Source organism: Falco biarmicus, chromosome 9 (assembly GCF_023638135.1).
Source record: "Falco biarmicus isolate bFalBia1 chromosome 9, bFalBia1.pri, whole genome shotgun sequence".
Lineage (NCBI taxonomy): Eukaryota > Metazoa > Chordata > Aves > Falconiformes > Falconidae > Falco > Falco biarmicus.
This window is the reverse complement of record NC_079296.1, coordinates 6457161-6481057: the sequence shown is the minus strand read 5'-3', so window position 1 is coordinate 6481057 and position 23897 is coordinate 6457161. Positions and strand designations below refer to the sequence as shown.

The window sequence follows — 23897 nt, the reverse complement described above, 5'->3', positions numbered from 1 at the left end:
CACCAGAACTTTCTTTTTACAGAGTCGCTGTAAAACTAAACATGGGAAGACCGTGTAACGTTGATCAAGCCAAAGCCCCTCAAGCTCAGCAGAGAACTCAGCCCATCAATAGAAGTCGGCTCCAAAAGCAGCATTTGCCATCTCCTCGGATGATTGCAGCTGAGTCCCAGCCAAGCCTGAGCCCTGCACGGAGAATATTCTGGACCGCGAAACCATGCTGCCCTCTGCAAAGGGGAAAACACCCCTTGGAAAGGGAGGCCTGGAGAGCAGCACTGGGCATGGATCCAGATCCATCCCTGACCTGCAAAGGACATGCTTGTAAGGTGGCAGATGCACGTGCAGCGCTTAATTTGACTTTCATCCTTGCCTCTCTTCCTTCTTTCCCTGTCCTCGGGAGCTGGGTGCCCTCGGTTATTTGCACTGAAGCTTTACAGGTAAGAAAAGGAGCCAAAAGGACACGGCATCAGCCAAGAGAGGACAGGAGAGAAGATAACGGCATGTACCGGGGTTGAAGAGGACAATGGCTCGCAGGCAGCCTAGCTCTGTCTTGTCCATCTGCATGTCTCGCATTTTTGACACGAGTTCTGTCAGTACTCTGCAAAGGACACAGAAATCACAGGCGTCAGCATTAAAAAGAAATGAAAAAACATCCAGGTGTCAGACCCAGAGCGAGGTCCTCTGGCGTGTGGTTAATGAAGTCATGGGATAGCGCTCACTTATACCAGCTGAGGATATGCCCTCATTTTCCTCCTGTATCAAAAATAGCTCATTAGGAACATCAATAGTTCCTCGGAGATACAACAGGGACCATAAAAATTGGCTTCATACATTCACTGAGAGGCTTTGGCACCTGAGAAAGCTGTCTAAAAATAAAAAATAATAATAAAAACAAAACCCCAACAGGTATCTAAAAGCAATTTCCTCTGCCGGTAATTTTTATTACTCCCTTTGCTCTTACTGCAGGTGCCGGTCTTGAAATATTTTCCACTGATTGCCCAGTTTTTTCCTGTTAGATCCTGCAGTGAAGTCATGATCTTGCACTTATGACCTCACAGGAAACAAATGATGTCACCCAGGTCCAAAGAACAATTTCCTTGCAAAGCAAAGAAGCAAAGGTGATTTGGTTTCAACTAAGTCATCTCAAGATGAGTCTCGGGCAGAGAAACCAGCCACCGTTTAAGCAGCGTCTGGAGCCACGCTGTGGGTCAAACGCCCTGGAAGTCTGGCTTCAAAACACTTTCCCAAAGCACAAGATTAAAGAGCCCTCGGGAAACGCATGTGGAACCTGCTGGGTATTTTTGGTGCTTTTTCATTGTGAAAATAAAATCGTGTCTTGGTCCAATTAAAGATGAAAAGAAATGAACGAGTGGCCTCCTTGTAACATTAGAAGGCATCTGGACCCCATGAAAGAGGCTTTGATTTGCGCTGGGCAGCCTGCTCCCTGACTATTTCAGGCTGTTGGTTTCTACAGGTTTAACAGGAGAGATCGAACGGTGCTGCCGGCAGCAAGGACCACAACGTTCCCACGGATGCTGTGGGATGGACATGCCTCAGCCCGCGCTTCTCCGACCACAAGCCCCGGTGCCAACGCATCTCCATCCGACCCCTCCAGCCCTCTGCAACGCAAGGAACGGAGGCAGACTGGTGTGGAGACAGAGCCGGGGATGTCCAGGCAAGGTGGCCCGCGATACACTCCCCAAATCCATCCTCCCCTCTGCCCACCTGTCGAAGATGGCCCCGACGCCAGCGCTGTGCGCGCTGTTCCGGTGCACGTGCAGCCCGGTGGCTAAGAGGATCCCGTCTTTCACGGCTATGGAGCGGTGGGAGAAGGAGGCGATGAGGAGCTCATTCCACCCTGGGGAGGAGAAAACAACCAAGGCCGCAGGTTAGAGCCACCGGGTCCTCAGTGGGTTCGGGAATCAGCAACATCACCTCCCTGGTGCTAAAAAGAGAGGAGGAAACCACTCAAGAACTGCCTTTGCTAGAGTAACGTGGCTGGATATGGGAAGGGAAGGGGGAGCCAACCCATTCTTGGATGTCAGGGAAGGAAAAAACTGTTAAGGAACAAATGCACTAAAAATATAAGGCTAACAGGGGAAGTAGTTTCCTCTATAAACCTTGCAGGCACCAGAGCAAACAGCTCTCTGCCCTGCTCCTCTCACCGTGAACCTACGAGTGGGTGTGGAGCCCTGCACTCCCCCTCTGACCTTCTACGCCATGCCTCTGAGCAGTTAAAAACCTATTAACGCTTTACATCAGCTAATTGGGCTCATTTTCAGGCCCTAATGGGGCACAGAAGTTCATTCACCATTATTCAGCTGTGTAAATCGGGACCAGGAAAACTCTTGCTTGCAGGTTTGTTGCTTCTGCTGTATAAATGCTGGAAGGGATTGCCTTCCCTCCCACCTGCCACTGCCACCATCCACTGCGTGGATGTCCCACGTCCACGGCTGCTGCTCTAACAGCTTTCCATAGCTACTCAGAAATCAGCTTTTGTCTTACTAGTTACCAGACATGCTGCTTCAGGAGATAGGGAAATAAATCCCCTGAGCCCCGACACCACGGGAGCAGTTTGAGTTGGTTACAAATGGGGAAGGGACGGGAGATGCGACCTCCCTTCCAGCTCCCCTGCTTAATTTAATACTTCAAATTCTTAAATGCATTACTGGCTGAGTTCAAGAATGCCTGAAGCAAACCCATCACAAGAAGAAATGCTGTAAAGCTTGAAGGGTGGAAATTTGGTGACTTTCAAGCAGGAGAGGCATTTTCAGTAAGACAAGATGGGTCTTCTGCAACACTCATCACGTGGCGGATTTACCTGGCCTGAAAATGTTCTGCTGTCCAGAACACAGGGCTACTTGGCAGGGTCCAGAAATGTTAGGATATTTGGTTTATTTTTTTTCCCAGGCTGGAAAAGCAATACAACAATATCCTTCACCTCCTCTCCAGCCACAGAAACACATCTTTTCTCGCTGGCTGGAATAAATACAAGGTCCACGTGTGCTGTATTTACCTACTGTTGCAGACATGGGTTGTGCCATTAGAAATGTTGACAAGGAATAAAGTTCACTCTTTCCTAAGCGGCCGCAGAATGTTTCCACCCCAGTCACGGGAACATTTATTCAGCTATTTACTGGGCGAGGCCTGGCACTTGCAGAGGGATTGCAACACTGTGAAACCCAAGGAGGACGGAGGAGAAGATGTGTGATGGCACCAGGAGCCTGCAAAAGCCACGCTCCGTGGCTCAGTAGCAACTCCCAGAGTCGTGGTGCCTCCCACCAGCCATCACACGCAGACCGACAGCAACCCCCCACGCAGCCCCTCCATGCAGCTCCAACCCACAGAAACCAAAGCTGGTTCTGTCCCTCCACAGCACCAGCCTTCACAGCGCTGCCCTGCCTCTTGGCCATCACCCAGCACCCCTCTGCTGCGGCTCCGCACAGCCCCAGCGGCTCCAAATCCAGCCTCCCGCCTGTCAAGAAGATGTGAAAGCGGTGAGGCTGCGGGGTGCCACCAGCATCTGTGCTGGGCTTATTCCTGCTAAGGAGCGCTGAATTAATCTGCATCCTCCAGATGAATTATTCCCATTTAGAGCTGGGACATTTGGGCTGAAATGGGGAACCTATTTCTACCCGGTGCTTTCACCAGAGCATCCCCAAAATGCTGACAGGACAAAGAGGCAAGCAGGAAAAATTAGGTACAATAACCACAGGCAGCAAATCCGAGATAAGAGATCAAACAAGTCTACCCAAGGAGTTCTGCATTTCAGCCCAAGCTCTAGAGAAGCAGAGCAGATCCCTTTGACTCCTGCGACTCCTTTCTCATCAAACACGGTGGCTCCAGCCTCCGGGGATGCTCTGGCTCCTTCGGGGTAGGGAAGGCACCTGGCTGCACAGTGACCATCATGTTAATCCATCTCACCACCAAGTTTCCCCACCAGCCCTACAAAATGAACTGTAGCTGCAGAGATGTAGTGCTCAGCATCCTTTGCCAGGCTGGCCTCAACGCGGAGAAAACATCAGGTTATTCCTGTCTCAGCCACAGCAAGCTTAGAAACAAGAAAACCTAGGGAAAACAGGCTGGAAAAAGATGGGTTTCCTCCTCTTCCAAAACACTCAGGAAGGGAAGATTTCTAAATGATTCAGGATTAGAGGAAAGCTACTGCCGGCCCACCCGGCACCGCTCCTCCAAAGATGCGTGCTTCACTTAATTTTGCCTCCAAGGATGCATGACTGAACCTGACTGACGCTCTTAGCTAAATTTTAATACTTAAATATTTCATGGGCAGCTGTTCTCAGCAGGCTGCTCTCCCCACTCAATAATAGATAGAGCCACTGGTTAAAAGACTTGGGGGAGGTCATCTGAGGCCCCATCAGAGATGCTTGGAGCAGGGAGCCCATCGGAGCTGCTCCAGGTGCCAGGGGGTTAGAGCCACCATGAAATTTGGGATGTGATGGGGTCTGCAGCCCCATCTCCTCCTGTACCACGGAGTGGCCCCTCCAGGACGCCAGCTCGGAGTCGGTCATAACATGCACCAGCACAAAGGCAAGAACATCAGGTCAGAAAATCTCCAGTTCAGCTTTCACAAGCTTTCTTCTAAAGAGAAAGGAAAACCTTGAACTGTTGCTGTGGGTCTTGTTTCCATTTCACAAAAGAAAAAGGAAGCTTTTTGTCTGAAACCAGTTCTTCCCTGCGATACTTGCAGAAAGCCCTGAAAGATTTCTATAGAGATGCCTCCTCTGCTCATCCACTCTCACAAGAGGCTCTAGAGACGCTCTTCAAAAATACAGTTTTTGCATTTTCTAGAGGTCCCCGAGCCAGCTCTGGCAACACACTCACCTACGGAAGAGCTAGCAGGAGCTGTCCAGGGAGGCATGGGACTTGGCCAAGCCTGTAGCAAGAATAAAACCCCCAAATTCTCCATTCCCAGACTATTGCCATAAGCACTAGATGAAATGTGACTATAAAAATCTCCTTTCAGTAATATAAGAAGAGTGGAAAACCTACACCAGTAACTGGTGTGCCTTAATCGCCCAGAAACCATTGAGGTCAAGGACTGCAGGGAGGTTGCAAGAGGGACTGGGTAGTTGTATGTAGGGCCGAGGTATGCAGTTATGCTAGTTGACAGTCAATAAAAAAAATACAGAAAGTATTTAGATTCATACATCTGGGCTATAGTCAGCCTTATTAAACAGAATGATAGCTAGTGCTTGTATGGTGGGAAGAGGGAAACATCTCATCATCCTCCTGCTCTGGTGTCCTTATACCTTCTCCTGAAGCAACCAGGACAGACCTTGGACCGGCAGAGTTCTGGCAGTTTCTACGTTTTATGTTGAAGTGAATACCTTGCACTTGGTTCTTAAAGCATTTTCCTGCCCAGTTTCATGGGCATTTATTTTGGGGTACACACTTTCTACAGTAAGAAGCCAGGAATGCTGCCATCAAGGTAGATCAGCGGTGTCTCATCTACAGAGACCGTGAACCCAAGGCCAGAAGAGTGCAGAGAGAAGAGCACACACTCCGCTGGCTTTTCCCCTTTTGAATTTCCAACAAAAGTGCATTTTGGGGAAACAAGAGGAACTTTTAAAACTACCAGGGACTTCAGAGTCCCCGGCTTACTTGGGTTTGGCTGCCAGACTGGTTCACTCCAGGTACCTTGCCCGCTCCCTCTGCTCTGCACCGGGCTCCTCCGTCATCCCCTTTTAAATTCTCTGGACTAGCCAAGGTCGCTGTCTCTCATCGCCAAGCCGAGAGCTGGGTGTCACCGCCAGCCATCAACGTCTCATTTCCTCCCCCAGTGTCACCCTTCACATGGAGTTTGTCCTCTGCTGGAAGTGGCTTCATCCATCCCACTGACCACTTGCCTTCCTCTTCGTTTACAGGAGCAAAACCCTCTGTTGCATCAAGCCGAAGTCTTTTTAATCACTTATCTGATGACTGGAGCTACGCAAAGAGCTTCACGCCTAAAATGCGCCTTGTTGAACTCTGCTCCTTATTTCTTGCCATCCCCAGTCTTTGCACACAACCTGCCAGCAGCAGGGGCTTGCATGTACTTGTTGGGAGAAGACCCTCTTTACAGCTAACCGCTTTCCACTTCCCAAAGCCTCCGTTCCTGCAGACCCCCTGCCGCACAAGGAAATTTAAAATAAGTCCAGAGAATTTTATTTTCATCTTGGTGGGTGGGAGAGGGAGGGTGATGTATTTTTCTCCCCTTTCTGGTTTTAATTAGGATCAAACATTTTAGTTTGATGAAATTTCATGGGAGTCCCGAGCCCACTCGGTCTTTCAAGTCTCAGCTTGGGAGGAAGGCAGCGTGTAGCTCCCTTGGCTTCAACCACCCAGCGCACATCTCTGAGCACCTCACTCATCACAGATGAAGCCAGGCCATTTTTCAGCCGATCGGCAGCTGGTGGAACATTTTGGACCACATTCAGCAACACGTCCCTTGGGGCTTTTTAAATCCTATTTAGAAATTGAATTATCAGAGACTATTACTCAGAATCGGTTAACAGCTTTCAAGTTGCCGGGACCTAAATCTAAGTGTAATACCTGTCACTGGCAAGATGTAGGACTTCTCCGACCCTGTGCCGGAGCCCGCGCGGGGACAGTTCCCACTCACCTGCTCTGAGCAAGATGACCTGGTCATCCAGGGGCAGCTCGGAGAAGTGGGGGATCCTCTTGGCCCACTCCACCAGGGTGAAGAGCTGTTTGTCTGCTGCCTGGCATATGTTCGTCACTGGGTCATTGGGCTGCCAAGAGAAGGAGATGGAAAGGCTTGGAGAGGGCAGAGCAAGGAGGAGAAGCTGGGAGGAGCAGCTGAAGGGGCTTGCTGCCTCCCTGCTGCAGGGAAGGACCCCAGAGTCAGGAGCACCCCAGACACGGACGTTATCAGTCACAGGGAAAGGAGGTGACTTGGCTTCTCCACCACACGGTTTTAAATAGTTTTTAGCCAGTTCCAAAACAGGAACCAGGAGTGCTGAGACCCAATATCCATCACACTGACTGATGAACCAAATGAGCTCCAGCCCAGGGAAGGGCGGGCTCCTGTGCCTGTGCAGCACGCACGCTCCCCGTGCCAGCATCTCCCAGCTTGATAAACCAGCACCAAAGGGGGCATTACAGAAAAAAGAAAAACCCTTTCCTTTGAAATATTATCCAGTAACAAAAACCATCTGTTCTCAAGGAGGACAGTCAGCCTAAACACACCAAATCCCTGTTTAAAGGAACTGCTAACAGCTCAAGTGGGCTTGTGATTAGGAACTGGAAGAGCCCGTCTAACCCTGGCGAAGACAGACCTTGCTAGTACGAGTGTGTATATAGAGTTCAGCTCTCTGGACAGGGATGTATGAGCCCCTCTACATATCCCGCCGTAATCCCTGCTGATATCTAGCAGCTTTGATTGTACAATTATTTTTCTTTCATGTCCTTAAAAGAGCAGTTTCCAAATCAGAGGAGGAGTGTTTACTTTACTCCTGTATGGCAGGGGGAAGGGGTGTAAATTCAGACACAAATGCCAGCGTAACCCCTCTCTCCTGTGAGTTTCAGTTTCAGCAGGACAAGGCCATTCCTCATCACCAGCTGGCTGTGCTATGGCAAACCCCTCTCCCAGGCTGGGCAGATGAGGACCACACTGCTAAGTCTCACTCCTGCTCCCCAGAGCCATGCCCTGGACCCCTGCCCAGTCCCCTCCGCTGTCCCCTGGCAGCAAACACAAACTCTGCTCAGTGGCCAATGTCTCCTGTTCTCCAGGCTTAAAATAACCAGCATCTGGCAAGCTGAGGGGCACCCGCCTTCGAAGTATTTTCACCTGTTGCTTGCAGAGATGGATGGGAATGGGCTCGTGTTCAGCAGTGCAGCTGAGGAGTGGGGAGCATCGCTACGGGCATTTTCCCTCCTTGATCTGCCCATCTCCAGCCGCTCCCGGAGGGGTACAAGGGCAGAGAAGTCACTCCAAGGGAGATGGGGCTCTGCCCTGGGGAAAGAGATGTGGGCAGGGACTGGGCTTTTTCCCTGGGAGAAGGAGAGAAGATGGGGTTTCTCTCTGGACAACCTGAACTTCGCAGGGTGAAGTGTCTCACTGAAAACACAGGGAACGTCAGCATTCCAAGGCATCTGCAGGAAGGGTCACCCATGGCCCAGGCTACAGGCACATCACCAAGTTCAAGTTTACTCAACAAGCTGGAGCAGCCAGGTGGAGAACCCAGGGCTCCCAGCTCCCACGGGGGTGGGATGGGGATGGATCCCTGCACGCCCCAGAGAGGGACATGACTTACGGGAAACTCCACACTCCAGCAGAACTGGCCCTATGAAGCAACAAGTGCCTGCACAGCCCCACGAAAAGGGTATTCTAGGAAAGCCAGATGTTGCCAAAGCTTTTATCAGGGCAGGCTGTCACTGTCCCTAGGACTCACCCTGATGCAGCAAGCCAGGCTCTGGGTCCCCCAGCCCAGGCTGTACCGCTGGTGCTCTGCAGGCAGCACAAGCTGTACCCAGCCTTCGGCGCTTCCTACAAAGCCTCAGCGAGGGGCCCAGCCTTTAATTACACCTCAGATGGCAGTTCCTGGAACCACCACAGCGCTTCCTGGCAGAACTTAAATCACCTTAGCTTGAGAGGCAGCTAAAAGTATCATCCCTGCAGGATGAAAGGGCCCTGCCTGTCTCCAGGAGGGGATCTGCAAAGTGATGCTAGAAACCCTCCCCGTGCATGGAAAGCAAATCCCCTCCTGCAGTAAATAGCAAGGGCACGGTGCCGGAGTGTGACAGAATGAAAGGACATGTGGGCACCTGATCTTTCTGGAAAACCAGAGCTTGGAGACATCTTCCAGAAGATGGTGACTTGAAACCAGACATTCAAAGGCCAATTAAGAGGTAATGGGGATAACACCTCTCAGTTACAGGCTTTGCCTTTCAGTGGCTGGGAGCCCATCCGAGGTGGTGCTTACGCTGCAGGTGCCCAGCTTTGTGGCTGCCCGGGATGTGGGGCAGCGGCAAACCCATCCTCGTGCCTGGCTGTACGGCCTGGGCACAGCAGTCTCCAGCTCCCAAGGAAGGGGGATCACAGGGGGTCTGGGGGTTCCTGGGACACACAACACAGTGCAGAGGAATCCTGCAGCCGTGCTCATTTACAGTTTGTGGGAACCTCCCAAAGGGTTTATCGCCTTTGCCACGGCCAGCAGCCAGACAACTGTCTCAATTAGCAGTTATTTGCAGCAGCTGAAGAGCTGTTATCAGGGGCTCACCAGCGCAATTACTTTAAGCAAGTGTTTTAGTGATGGTCATCAAAACGCTGAGTCTTGGCACTCTCCTACCACCCAAGGCAGAAGGAGAGCAGATCTGCAAGGGCAGATCCGCCTGTCTTAGCTGCTTTCTGCCTGGCTCAGCATCCTTCCCCATCCTGTCTGCGCCACCCACAAGGATCGTAGCCCGCTGTACTCTCCCCATCACAGGCTTCAAACCGTGAATGTACCCCATCCTCTCTGGTGTCCATCAGATAGATTGACCAGGGGACAGAGATCCCATCCCGGGTCCCATACCCAGCCTCAGAGCGCACACTTTGTCAGCAATGTGTTTAGATACCAGGGCTGCTGGAACAACTCATGGGCTGCCGCCCCCCTGCCCTCCCCTTTTACCAGCTCTGATGACTGTGCTGAAGCCTCACAGTTGGGTCCCATCCTGTCCCAGGTGGAAAACCCAGTGCCAGTGCCAACCTGGCAAAGCAGAGGGACCTCCCTCAACTACAGTTAGGACCTCTGCTCTCAGAGCAGCCAGGGGACCACGGCACAAGGTGACAGTCACTGACTGGAGAGCATCTGGGAGAGGAGGGTGTTAACTCAGTGGAAATGTCCTTGCAAGAGCTGGAGCCCTCCAGGTCACTGGCAGCTCAATGCAGATGAGCTAAGGTGTGCAGGGGCACAAATGGAAGGACCCAACATACCAGGCTAATAGGAAACAGCTTGTGTTTCACCGTGTGTCTATTAGGGACTGAATTTGTCTGCCTCTCCATCACAGGAGCTCTCTGGGGAGGGCCGGGCGGAGGGCAGCTCCTCAGTCTTCCGTCTTCCCTCGCCTCATCCAGTGGCCTCGTCACTGCGAGCTGCTGATCTCATACATCTGCTAAACCCGCTACAAATGTCACCCCATCGACAGAAGCCGCTTGACAATAATAGGGCATTTCAACAAGCCTCCTGCTTCTATTTAGATGCAACACACATCCTTGTTCACAGTAATGCGTGTTGAATTATGCAGGAACCAGCTTTCAATTTGCTACAAGAGACTGAGGAGATGCAGTGCCAGACGAAGCCATTTATTTCAGCTTGCTCTCTGGGGTTTGTTTTCAAGTCAGCACAATGCTGGATACAACTCCCCTGAAGTATTTTTAATCCTGATAGCCGTCAGAGCCTCTACCAGCCCCTCGCTAACCACGAGCTGCCTCCTCCAAAAAAAAGCCCCTTGCAGCTTCACGGAGCTGGGACCCTATGGCTGGAGGGCAGCGCTGTCTGCAGGTGAAACGGGGCTCTCAAATGCAGGTGAGCACCCTGGCCCTGTACCTGCTTCTGGAGAGTTTCAACGAGGATTTGGCTCTGTCTGTAGCAGGAAGCCTTAGGCACTGGAAAGCCTCACCTAGCAAGTCGGTCATAGCATCCTTACAGGTAAAGGCCAAAAAGAACATCCCATAGAGGCAGTCAAGACTTAAGACGCCAACAAGGAGTGGCCTGACTCTGAGATCTCCTGTCAAGCCCTGCCAGATTAGGTATTTTTGGCTCAACCCTCCAAACCTCATATAAAGAAAGACATAAAGTATTATTGTAGCAGCAAATATATACTGCAGAGTCCTTCCACTTGCTAGAAATAGCTGCATTTCATCATCTCAGCCTCACAGACACCTAGCACAGAGCAATAGGAAACGCAGAGGGATATTTCAGTGTACAATCCTGCTCTCCGGGTTAGCCAGCCTGCACTGGTGCAGCCCCAGCTGTACCTCCGTGCCCCCCTGAAGGACTGCTAGGCAGCCAGGAGATGCTCCCCGCTCCAGCAGCCTCCCCAGCAGCAAGGCTGGCAATAGCTACCAGGGTACTGGGGTAATTTATTCCCTCCCCAGTCCTGATGACACCTTGCAGCGGCGGTGCCCCCTCCTGCTGACACAGCGTGCCATGGGATGTGCGTGCCTGCCAGAAGGCATCGCCGAAGGGCAAGTGGGAAATTAAACGTGTGAGGCTGACCCCAGCCCCAAAAGCACACGCACAGTGGTGCACGGCAATTTATTTTTCTCCTCTCTCTCTCCATCTCTTTGCTTTGAGGCTTCCCAGTCCCTCAGCACCCCAGAGGTCTCCTGGTATAGCCAGGCGTAGGGGTAATTAGCCCCACTCCTGACCCTACCGCTCTATTAGTTGCCTCAACTGCAGCCCTACCTTTTAGAGGCATTCCTCTATTCCCAGTACTTTCGCGGGAACGGGTGCTGGCTATTGAGGAAAGGAAACGGCATCCTATGCTGCCTGGACTGGGCAGCAAGTACCTTCTCTGCCACAGGGCCCTTTATGAGGGCTTTGCATAGGGTCTATGCTAGAAACAGAATTTCAGAGGATAGGCTGGCTCCCACATCTGGAGGCAGCTGCTTTGCTCATTACAGCTCCTGGCTCTTCTACTTCCCTGTCAGCTATCTCTTGTTTACACAAAGTCCTGTTAAAGCCCTGATGCTTCAAGCGGGCCCTGTTATAATGCAAGCTTCCAAAGGGGAAAGGAACTCGAAGGCAAACTTCTCAGCAAGCTTCCCCAGGTTTTCTCTTCTTAGAGCCAAGCAGCTGTATAATTTTTCATCTGAAAAGTCACACCCTGATTTTACAGCTCTTATCTCTTCGCACTTCAGCCACGCAGGTCTCTTTATTGGCTTGACTGGACTCTGAGCTCTTCAGAGCATGGAGCGTCTTCCTGCATTTTAGAACTAAGGGCTGTTAACTAAAGTAAGTCTTCTCTGTAAGCCCTTCTAATCTGTGCCTTACAGTGTCTGTTCCTTCCCTATGGCTGTGAGGCAGCAAGTACCAATGCTGGTGGCTGTGCAGGGGCACGGGGTTTGCTTTCCTCAGGTTTTCATCTAAGCTCCCCCACGGTGCCTACAGCAGACCTAAGCTGCGTATCTGAGCTCTGTTTCTTTCCCGCTAAGATAACCCCTCTCTGACCTAGGCTCACCGGTGTATTCGTGCCAGGGCAATCCTGGTGCCCCACCACCACCCCTTCTGTCCCGAGTGCCTGGGATGGGGTCGGGGCCAAGGGGAGTGCTGCCTTACCGAGCTCGGCGTCAAGCCCATATTTGCTTCAATGTATGTCTCTGTCTTTGGCTCCACCGCAAGTTCAGCTTCCAAGATCTTCTCCACAGGCATGTCCTCGTTGGCGCTACTTGTTGATTCCACCTCGTTCTCATTGCGGTCCTTCCCTCGCTGCCTCTCCTCCTGGACAGCTGGACGTGGACAGAGAAGGGACAGTGTCAGACTAGGGCTCCCAGCCACGGTGTCACCGGCTGAGCTGGGACCCTGAAGCTCCATGGAGCTACAGGTGCTCCTTAGCCACAACAACCTAAAGCATCCTCAGACCTATAGGATCACACAGACATCTGATGTCTTGTTCTCCCACCTGACCTTTCCACCAGTGTGGTCAGTGGGTCTCAGGCTTGGACAGTCCGAGGGGGGGTGAGGTTTGGGGGAGCTGCTGTGTGTGTGCTCCCCTGGGAGCACGGCGAGGGAGGCTCCCGCTCCTCTGCTGGGAAACTCTCCTCTCTGCAGAGGGAGAGGTCTCAGAAACAAAAAGGTTGAAGGCAAATGATGAAAAGCCAAGGAAGCCACACGGCAAGTCACCGCGGGAGAGGAAAACAGACGGGTGAAGTGATGGCATAAGAGAATCCTAAAGAAAAGAGAAATCAGCCAGTTTAAAGCCTAAGTCCAGAGTTCAGCTACGTTCTGAGCCTGTTAGTGCTGAACTTCTGTGGAGGTCACGTCATGCATCTAACTCCCTGGTTCAGCAGTGACGCCAATGGCCACCGCGAGGCTCCGTGGCAGGTCAGTGCTACTGTGGGACAGGCGCTGGGAGCAGGGATCTGCTGGCAGGCACTCTATGCAAACCACCATCCTGTCTTTGTCTCTCAGCAGTTTCTAAACAGACAGGAGAGACCTGTCCCAAATCCTGTGTGGTAGGAGTAATCTTGCCAGAAGCATGTCACATGCTGATGAGTTAATGTCTGAGCAGTACATAGATGAAAAACACTTATTAGATGCTAATAGCATTATTATTAATGGTCTCCCTTTGAAACCGGCACACACACTTTCCCTAAACCTGGAAAGTAGCTTTATGCAGACAGTTACATCGGTAACCATCTCCTTCTCAATCATCACGTCACATACCCGAAATCACACGCTTTTCCACACACCGTTGTTTCCCACAGCGCATTTTAGCTCAAACGAGTTGAGAACAGCCCAAGCAACAGGAGTTCCCATCGCTGGTCATGACAGACAAGTCCCTGAACTTATCCAGCTCTTTGTTGAGAACTGAATGAAGCATTCAGTAATGTAAAAGGCCTGCTATTTATTGACAATTATCCTAACGCTTTACCTCTCCACCGAATTTGAAGCTGGTTATGCGACGTTAAGAAAAAGCAGCAGGGGCACAGGTATTGTTCTAGGGAAATCAGAGCTGTCCGTAACACAATAAGGCTCTTTAGGCAATCAACGGGACCAGCTCTCCGCCAAGAGCAAGAATAAAACCTAGAATATAAACCTTACTTCTTAAAACCCAGGAAATTAAGACACATGCTCAAAGAGACCTATATGGACATTGATCCCATTAACCCAGCTCCACCCCAGCACGCGAAAGCCTGGGGCCAGTTTCCACTGCTCGCCCTCCTCCCGCCGTGGCTGCCGGGGCAGCGCTGCTGTTTGCTGCACGTCAGCAGCGCTCAGGCTCCTTCCATGTGAAAGCTGTTACGCACAAAGCAAGAGGTTATTTTTTGCAAACTGCTCTTAAGTTTATGGGCTGCGGAGGCTCCCGAGGCCCATGCAACGTTTGCTGCTCGTCTGCCGGAGCCAGGTGGGCTGCCACTGTCGAAAGCTCAGATTTGTGTCGTGGCTTTTGTCCATCTGGCTCCTGTCTGGCAGGGATTCTTCACTTTTTCAGGCCAACATGAAATCCTCCTCAGATTTCTCCCCCCACCCCTACTCCTGCTTTCTCAATCATCAAAAGCCTAGAAATTTTTGCTTAATGCCAACCCTTCTTCAACAGCACAGATGCACCAAAAACTCCTTTGGGCACATTAGAAGAGATAAAACACCTACTAAATAACAGAAAAGCCTAAGAGAAAGGCAACCCTCAACAAATGGGATTTTATAAAATGACTTAAATGCCAAAGACCTGATGCACACTCGCAGCAGATCTCAAGGATAAAGGTGCAAAGCGTGGTTCCTTGCTCCGAGATCGACCACCTCCACTGCTCCACCGGGAAGGAGTGTTAGTCCAAAAAACATCCTCTTGCTCAGCCACCAGTGACTTCGCTGGACACCGGGATTTGTGGGAAAGCCCTGCAGAGGTCTGGGGAGATAGTGGCTACTTAAAGCCTTATATCTGCAAATCTCAACCTCATCAAAACCAACAGCCACATTCTTGGGGGTAAAAAATCAGATACACTTGAAGGGTTATAGGAGAGCAAATCTTGCAGGTCATCACGACAGCATTGGCTAGTGATTAGGCTGAATCTAGGGGATATAAACGATAGATGGAAGAGACAGATGGAAAGAGATTATACACGTAAGTAGTTATTTCTATTCATCTGTGCTTTGAGCTGCTACACCAGCAAGTTGGTGCTGCTGCTCGCTGCAGAGCCGGTCAGCGGACAGCTGACTCATCCCAGCCTGCTCAGCCCCACAAAAACCCTTGACACTCGCCCCTGCCCAGCTGGCCGCCGGCAGCAATGACACACCAGGCAGAGCAGATGGCGTATTCTCACAGAGTATGTCCAGGTCCAAAGATAAACCAAGCCCTTGCCAGGCAGAGCACTACCTGCTTTGCTACCCCTGTTTTCCAAGACCAGACAACCCTCTTCAAAGCCAGGACAAGGCTGGTGTCACCCTATGAACCCCCCTGCAGCTTGGATCCTGCAGATGGACCTCCATCCATCCCCTGTCCCTGGAAAGGAAAGCAGCGACCATTTCCCAACGCTGTGCTCAGGGACACTGTTATCCTCCCTTCCCCCTAAGAAGCTGCTTCGTGCGCAGGTCTTCGCCGAGGTGTGCATCTGCGGGATGAGGTGGCTGTACCGCATGAAGGTCAGTCGCTGCTTGCTCACAGGACCCGTGTTACCAGGTGTTTATGAACCTGACCTGTTCCTCACTTGGAAAAGACGCAGGACACCAGCCCAGCCCTGGCTGTTGGATGTAGCTTTCAGGGATGCCTGCGAGGCAGCGACTCCTCTAGATGCTGGCTCAGTTGTAGATGCTATTTTCCCTCCCTACGGGCAGTTCAAGGAATGAAGTGGGAACAGCTTCACTCTTCGGGTGAGCAACAGGTTTGCTCCTGCAACAGCTCTGTGCCTGCCCTTGGGGCACAGCTGCCAGTGCACACATGAACTCCCCTCCGATGGTCATCTTACTGTCACCTCGTTCTTCCAGGCGTGGCACTCCCAAAGTGATCCCAGTCCAGGATCCTGAGGTTGAATTCGTTTCAAATCTCCACTGTTTCAAGTCTCCACTTCCCCAGTTTCAGGTTCACCCTGAAGCATCACACAGCTCCAGGGGAGGCAAGCCCAACACGTTGTCCTGAAAGGCACAGGGATTTGCAGTCAGCATTTCTTGTATTCAGTGGGTTCCAAGAACTGGGCTTCCCTGCAGATGCGGCCACCCTTGCCACCCGTGCTTCAAAAGCTCGGCAGAACTGAGAGGGCATCCAAGGTGCAAGGAGCAAGCAAAAGCGTCTAAGAGCTGCCAGTCATACGGCTTCATAGCAGAGTCCTCCAGGTCTCTGATCTCCACTGGCATAAGCCCAGTGGTAGATGTTGGCAATTTACTGCCCTCGGTATTTCCCCAGACCTGCTGAGGAGCTGACCCGCTGGTGCTCCTTAGTAGAGACACTGAGGGACACATCGCTGTTTCAGAAAAGCATGGGGACTATGTTTCTTGAGATGTAGGAAGAAACAGCAGGTGGGGTTGGTGAAAGGAAAGAAGGAGCAAGCATTCGAGCAGATCAGCTTTACAAGTAAATAAAAAAATCATGCAATATGGGATGTTCATGTGAAGGAAAATCTTCAGCAGTGAGGAGACCCCCTCACCATAAAGACCTACAACCTTATCTCCACTCCCCACTCCCACTGGGGACTAGTCCAATAAACCATAGCGGAGAGAACAAAAATACATTTTTCAAATGGATTGGGTCTGGAAGCTGGGTTTCTTTGTGGCTTTGTTTTTTATTTATCTCCTAAAAAAAAAGAGAAATACAAACGTGGTAGCTGCATGGCAGCTTGTCTGGTAAGATTGAAACGGGAATACCTTGTTCTTCTCGGCTTCCCAGAAGTCCTGTGCGCCGGGATGGATGGTGCTCCATCCCTGTAACACAGTAAAATTTAGAGACAAAGATCATTATTTCATTTGGGTTTTGTTGCTTCTACTGGATTTTTCTCTTCCTTTCATGTAAGCTGTAAATATGAAAAAACAGAGGGGTTCTGCAACTGGCTCCTCCAACCAAATTCTCCCTTGTGGCACAATGTATATTTAAGAAAAAATAAATATTCCCAGCTCTAGGGAGGCCACAGAATGCTTCTCCCTCCTGCCTCACATGCAATGCTTCGCAGGACTAGCAAGGACAGGACACAGAGTGGCAGTCCAGGGGACCTGTTTCTGCTGCTGGCTCGCGTCTCCTGCCCACCATCGATGCCCCCTCTGCACCGTGCCCTTCTGTGCAGTGGGGTGGCTAAGCTTCTGCTCAAGAGGACCTTGGGAAGAGGAATAAACTACGGGGCGCTGTGATAACAAGGCACTTGACGGCATGACCTGCAAGGACCTTTCCAAACCTCAGCTGGGCTGTCTTGCTCTCACTACAGTAAGATGGTGATAATGAAGTAAAGGGCTGGAGAACGCCTCCCCGCTGCTGTGGGCTGAGCTGCCGCTCACCAGGCGGAGGGAAGGGCTGGCGAGGACTCTGCAAGACCAGCGTCTCCCATCGCACTCAATCACTGCCTCAGCAAACGGGCTTGTCTGGACAAGCAACCAGGCTTCTCTCGTATGGATGCGGGGAAGCCATCGAGAGGAGCCCATGTCCTTGTCCTTCCACCTCACCGCGCAGGCTGTTGGACGAGATTCACTCTTAGGACTGTGCTGTTCCCAGTGATGCTACTTTTTCTGGTCATGAGCGTGGCACTGCATTTGATCAATGGTGTGGGTCTATTCATCTTAAATGCAGGAGGTGAGCCAGGCACATTGCTTGCTGCAACCCAGAAATCAGTCTCCTGCGAGGCAAAGCAGTCCCAAGCTGTCATTACACCAGCCCTGTCTGCCACGCCGTGTTTCCAGGGATGAGCTTCCCCGCTCTCTCCTCGTGTTGATAGCTTGATGGCTGTGCCAATGCTTTTATTTTTCTTCAAGGAGACTCGTACGGTTGACAAGTTTTCTAGTCTGATTTCCTTAACATAAGGGAAGCATTTAAACCTTGCAATCAACTTGAGGAGAAAAAAAGATGTTGCAGTCAAAGAGCTCCGAGAGGCAGCCCCACCTCCTCCAGCTATGTCTCAGCCGAGCCAAGGACAGAAGCCTGTGTTTTCCATGGCACCTGACGAAGAGGCTCTCGTGTTATCCTGCTTGATTTGGCCTGTACTTGCCTGAGGCCGTTGCTGTCATTTTTCATCTTGAGCTTCTCCAGCCCATCTGCACTTCCCGAGGCCATTGTACAGGAAGATACGGAGCCCCATGTGTCAAGATCACTTCTCAGTGACCTCTCTTTAAGAACCAAAATGTCTCATCCCATGGATTGCAGATGAACCTCTGCTGCCTGGGTCCAATGGGCTGATGTGCAAAAATGTCAGATCCATCCTCTGCCGGTGTGTGCACCAACACTGCACACCTTGCCTTTGCTCGTGGTGAAATAAGCAGGTATGAGTCCACTGCGAAGTGAGCAACCGACCTAGCTCCGGCACCCAAACCAACCGGTGCAGGAGGCCACCATGGAGTCATAAGCTTTCCAGTGCTGGAGAACAAGGTGCTCACTGAGGTGCTGGGGAGGACTTGGAGGACGCTGCTGAGACGCCACTGCAGCATCCCCAACTCCTGCCGCTTCACCGCAAGCCTCGTGATGCACGTCACCAAGTCCCTTTGGTGCTCTTTGAGCCATGTGAACAGCCCAGAATCCCAGTCCTCCGGTAACATTCTTTCCTTTTTAAGCCTTGGGCTCTGGAGAGAAACCTGCTGCTGCGATCGGCAGACTAACTAGATTTAAAAAAAGGAAAGAAAAAAAAAATATTTCAAGTGCACGCTCTGTTTTTAAAGCCTGGTCATAGATGCAACGTGGGCACTGATGGCTGGGTCCCCCACGCCGCGGCACAGGCACTGCCACGCTCAGTGGGCACCGTGCTTTTGTGCCGGAGGAATGTTAACGAGGGGTGGAAGAGGCACAAAGGGGACAGGATTTTCCACGGAGGCAGAGGCGTTTGTGAGAGCCACCATGGGTTAGAGCATCGCAGGCTTGTTTGTTTGCTGGGAGAGACATGGAGGCTACGGCGGCTCCTAATTACCACTTACCCAGCGTTCATACAGATGAGCGCTTGTTTCTGAAACAAAATCCATCCTTCCAGGAACAATAGCGTGGATGACTGGCTGAGGTTTGTTTCTTTTCATGGGGGAGGAGGGGGGAAGGATAATTTGCTCCCACCAAAAATGGACTGAATGGGGTTTTCTCTGGAGGACAGATCCAGCGCCTGGAGTTCCTGGGTATGGGCGCAGCCACCGATGCCCAGCCTGGTTCTCCGGCAGTGTGAAAGGCATGGGCTAACAGAAGATTCACTTTTTAGCCTTGGCTCTCCCATTCTTAGCATGCTCTGATCATCCCTTTTGCTCCTTGCCATTCCCCAGGACACACAGGGATCCACAAAGCAAACGGGTGATGATGCTTTCCAGACCGCCCCAACCTGGATGCGTTCTGGGGACATGCCCCTGCATCGCCAGGGCACACCGTCTTCCCAGAGCACCCGGAGGCTCTGGTGGCCTCCAAGACCCAAACCTGCTCAGTCTCCTCGGAGCCTACAAGTGGGTGGCTGCCTTATTTATGAAGTGCTGGGTGGAGGGTTACTGGGGATTTCCGTTTCACCAGCGGTGGAATTTATTAGGCTTTGCTGCCTTTTTATGAAGCTATCTTCAGCATCTTGAAGCGCTTATGCCTGAGGTACCTGTTTATATCAAAAATGCCACGATAGCTGAGGAAACTAATTCAGAATGTTTCCTCTGCTTTGCTTTTGTGTATCTCCTTTTTTTTTTTTCCCAAAGATGCAGCTTTCTACTACTATAAACAACCTCAAAAGCTGAGATACAAGGAATAAACAGTGGTAGTTTCTCCAACATTTTCAAGTGAACACTGCATTTTTATAAGACGGGCAAAATACTGCTGTGATGCTAAAAAAATCTGACTTCGGAGTATTAAAATGTGGACTGAAACCTTTGTACGCCATCAGTCCGTATGAGGAATGGCTCTGGAAAACAACAGCAAAAATCGCTAGCTCACTTCACTCTCAAAAGCCAGATGCTGCAAAGTGTAAGCAAACAGCAACATTGCTCAAGCAGTGAGAAAATCAGAAACCAAACCCTTTTTCTCAACCTAACAGCATCCTTAAAAACAACAAACAAACCCACCATCATTTAACCAGCTGGTTTAAAGAGCAGCACTTTAAAAGGATATAAGAAACAAGCTCATTAAGCCAAAAGACATTTTCCATTCCAAAATTATTACTAAAAATAACCGTGCTCTTGAACTCTGCCTTTACTTTACTTTACTAGGGTATGGCTACTTTCCTGGTTTCATGTTCACTCAGACAGTGGGTTGGAGACCTGAATTCGTGGTCATTCTCCCCAGACTCCTGTTGGTCCCAAGAGATGCTCTGAGAGCCAAGATGGCTCCAGCTCTGGGGGTGCAGGTGGGATGCACACGGCAGGGAGATCAGGCACAGCTCGGTGACTGCTGTGCTAGTGCAGGAGCTGAGCTCTGAGTCACTCTGGGTTAAAACAAGGGGAAACTTCAGTCCCTCTCGACCAAGTGATGTCTCTGAGCAGCTCCCCAGGGACACGTGGAGGTCTCCCAAGCTGCAGACTTGAGTCGCTCCCTGCGATGCTGCAAGTCAGATCCCTCAGCGGTGCAAGCGAGAGCGGGAAAACCAACCCACAAACACAGGGGAAGAGGAAGAACTATTTCAGGCTGTGAAGTTTAACCAAGCCTTGACGTTAAGAGATCAGGCACGCAACTGGACAGAAGATGTCCTGAATCCTCAAAGCATGGCCCTGGACCGTGTCAGGGCAGCTGACAGAAGCAAGCTGCAGCCATGCCGTACCCTGGCCACAGCCATTACGGCATCTGCACCTGGATTTAGGAATGATCTTGGGAGTCATTTATACAGCCCAAGCTGCAGCCGCTGGGGGAGGACAGCCTTCTGGCCTCCAGATGGACTACAGGCTTCCCGGCCGAGATGCTCAACATCCATTTTACCTAGTTGGCACCAAACGCTGCCGTCAGTGCCCCACAGCATGCTCGGGCTGCACCCTCCAACTCAGCAAGTGGAAGCCCAGTTACCAAACTGGGCAGCCCAGCAGGTCCTGCGGAGACAGTCTGGCTCACGTGAGGAGCCGCTCGCATCCGGAGGCAGCGCTGGGGGAAGGAGAGACGGGAGATGGAGCGGGGCCGGGCTGTGCCGGTTCCCAACGTCTGCTCCTTGTGAGCCGTCCAAGGGCGGCCGGCAGGAGCATGAGAAAGGGCTCTGCACTGGTATTTCCTGCTCGCTGTGCGATCCGGCGGCGTCGCCAGCAATGGTGGGGCCGGGACCTCGTCACACGAGAGAGCGGCACGCTGCAACGCCAGGCCACAGAGTCTGTACTCTCCGATGACCCCCTTCACCTCTGAAATTAACCCCAGCCAACAGCACTGCACGCACGACGGCTTCATCCCAAGACCCTCAGTGTTTATTCCCACCTCTTCACAAGACCTCCGCCTCCCTAACTCACAGGCAATTTCCACTTTTTCCCTTTAAAATGTAAGGCTGCTGATATACGGACACCTTAGACCCTAATGAGTAACAGATCAAGCAGAGAAAAGTTTTGCTTCTGGATGCAAACAGCCACCCCCACAATAATAATCCCTGCATTCGTCAAGGTCCCTGATGGTAATCTTAATTTTGTTGACTATCCGGTATTTAGTGGGAGACAGAGTACAAAAACCAAAGCCTCGCACAGCTGGCAGTAATTCACAGGGGAAAAATGTTCCCAGTTGCTTATTTATTATAGCTGCAGTACCTCAGAGTCCGTGAGGCTCACTCACCAGGAACAGTGTCAGGATCTATCTTAAATGCTTGTAGCAGGGAGCAGCAAGAAGAGATGCACGCCCCAGAAGGAATCCTCCGTTTCCACAGGCTTTCACCCCTTTAAGCCAAGTCTCACGGCCCTTCCAGCAGCACCCCACGGCCACCCTCTGCCTCTCGCCGCCCCGGTACCCTGCCTCGCCTGCCCTGGCCAGGCTCCTTCCTGGAGCACACGGTCAAGGTCCATCCCTCCGGCTCTGCTCTTGGCACGTTCACCTGGAGATGCCCCAGGTGTCAGGATCAAACCCCTCCAGAGCTCCACCAGCTGCCCACGAGGTCCTGTTGATTTTACTCCTTTAAGCCAATTCCTTAGCTAGGTAAAAGAGCCTTTCCTTTTACCCTTCTAGCACAGGGTTTGGGGGATGAATGTGGCCCTCACCCCTCTTCTTCTCAGCTTCGCTCTGCAGGTCGCAGCACTGCTCAGCACCATGCAGGATGCCTTTAACAGTTACTCTCTCACCAGAGTTAGTATTTCGTTTAGAGAGGTTTACTGTATTTCCATGACATACACATACCTTTGGGCTACAGGAGAGAGACTTCTTTAGCAGGAATCTGCCATGCCTTTATGTAGCTATAAATTAGGTCTCCAGAGCAAGATATTTTTTAGGGAACTGAGGCCCATTACCCCAGCTCTGTTACTTGAAAGATGCCACACTAGGCATTTACACTAGAGGAGAAAAAGCCAGCTATGTTGTGAGTAGTTAGGCAATAGTAATTAGCAGTGCAGGATTTAGCCCAAAACTGTTCCCCAAGACAGAGGTGATGGGGAGGCAGTGGGACTGGTATGGCAGTTCGCTCCTGGCTGGCAAACTGGATGGGCAGCAGCAGCGAGCTGGGATGGATGCAATGGGAAGGAGACCTTTTTCTGACAAATCTATCACACATGAAACTCAAGAACTGCTCAAAACCAAAGCTCAGCAAGATCCAACTTCCCACTTTCAGGTCTAGGGCAACATGAGGACATCCCCAAACCTGCCATGAGACACTGTGAATTTTTAGGTTTATAACAAGAGAGCACTTGGGGACTGGGGGAGTCACTCCAGCTTTCCCTACATGGGGACTATACCGCAAACATCTACTGATGGCCAACGTGCTGGCTTTCTGCCCTTCTCCAAAGCTGTCCTCATGCAGCGCCAGCATCAGAAGATCAGCCAGCATCGCCTGAGTGCACTTCTAGAGTTACAAAGATCCCATCTGTCACACTTTTAAATAATTGGCTGATCCGTTATGAATTCATTTGGTATTCATTGTGATAATGTTAATCAAGATGAATTAATAGAGTCCTCATACCGTACGCGCTCCCTGGGGAATTCCACCACCATTTAGAAATTAATTAATGGACCTATAATTTTAGCGGTGCTGCCCGTGCAATCACCGTTAACGGTAGGCACGATGCAGGTACCCGATGGCAGGGTGTCAGGGCAGGCTATGGCGTTAAAGCATTGCTGCTGGTGTTCCCTTCCCTACAGAGGCTGGCTGAGATGTTTTAGGGGTCTGGGAGGAAAACGGGTCTCCAGCCACCAGCACGAGGCAATGCCAGTGTAATGGGATGCTCCGCATCACCGACACCTGCACTGCTCCCCTGAGAAGCAAGCGCTGCTGCTGAACACACAGGAGACTTCTTGGCTTCTTTTTAGTCACCAGAGTCTCCCCCAGCAGGAGATCAGACTTCCCTCCTCCTCCTCCCTCCTGCCGCACATCTCCCGCTGGATCCAGTATGCTCCACGGCTCTGCCCATCTGCAAAGCAGCCAGGGCAATGCCAGCCCCTCACACACCGTGCCTGCACCGCACCACTCTTCTTTAGAGGCATTTTCTGAATGTCTCAGTCTCTCCATTTAAGCCTAGAGGTCTGGTGGGACGGACAGCTTCATTTTTGATCACCAAAGGGTTCAGCTTCATTTTTGAGCACCAGAGGGTTCAGCTCTGCAGGGCCAAGGGGATCCTGCTGCAATTCCCCCACACCTTGAGCAGAGACAGCTTTGACATTTTTGAAGCGTCTGCGTGTCGTGGGTCCTTAGGTAACCTGTAAATTGAGCGTGGCAGGGTCTGCTCAACACTCGGTGCTGCCCTACTTAATCAATGCTCCAGACAAGACTAAGTGCTCTTCAAAGAGACCGGGCTGGAGCGCTGCTCACGCAACCAGAGCCACTCAGCAGAGGGACAGGTTTATCGGTCAGGCAGGGAGGTGAGCGTGGCTCTGAAGATGTAAGGGGAGAAGGCAGCAGAGAACTGAGCAGCACCACAGGGTCATTTTCACGTCACGTCTGGTAAAAGCCTGTTCTGCCAGCAGTTTAAAACAGATGCAGCTAGCATTTCAAAAAA

At 51.4% G+C, this 23897-nt stretch overlaps 1 protein-coding gene across 6 annotated transcripts in view; it reads right to left on the bottom strand.

Moving 5' to 3' along the window:
* RXRA (retinoid X receptor alpha) overlaps positions 1-23897 on the bottom strand; it is a 119339-nt gene that overhangs the window by 10301 nt on the left and 85141 nt on the right. For 5 of the 6 annotated variants that reach the window (XM_056351437.1, XM_056351436.1, XM_056351441.1 and 2 more), the window contains exons 5-9: positions 16518-16574; positions 12282-12451; positions 6620-6749; positions 1723-1855; positions 504-595 (exon numbers count right to left, since the gene is read on the bottom strand). In XM_056351437.1, the coding sequence (XP_056207412.1) occupies positions 504-595; positions 1723-1855; positions 6620-6749; positions 12282-12451; positions 16518-16574 (582 nt within the window). The remainder of the gene's footprint in view (positions 1-503; positions 596-1722; positions 1856-6619; positions 6750-12281; positions 12452-16517; positions 16575-23897) is intronic. The other variant, XM_056351435.1, reaches the window with a different exon arrangement.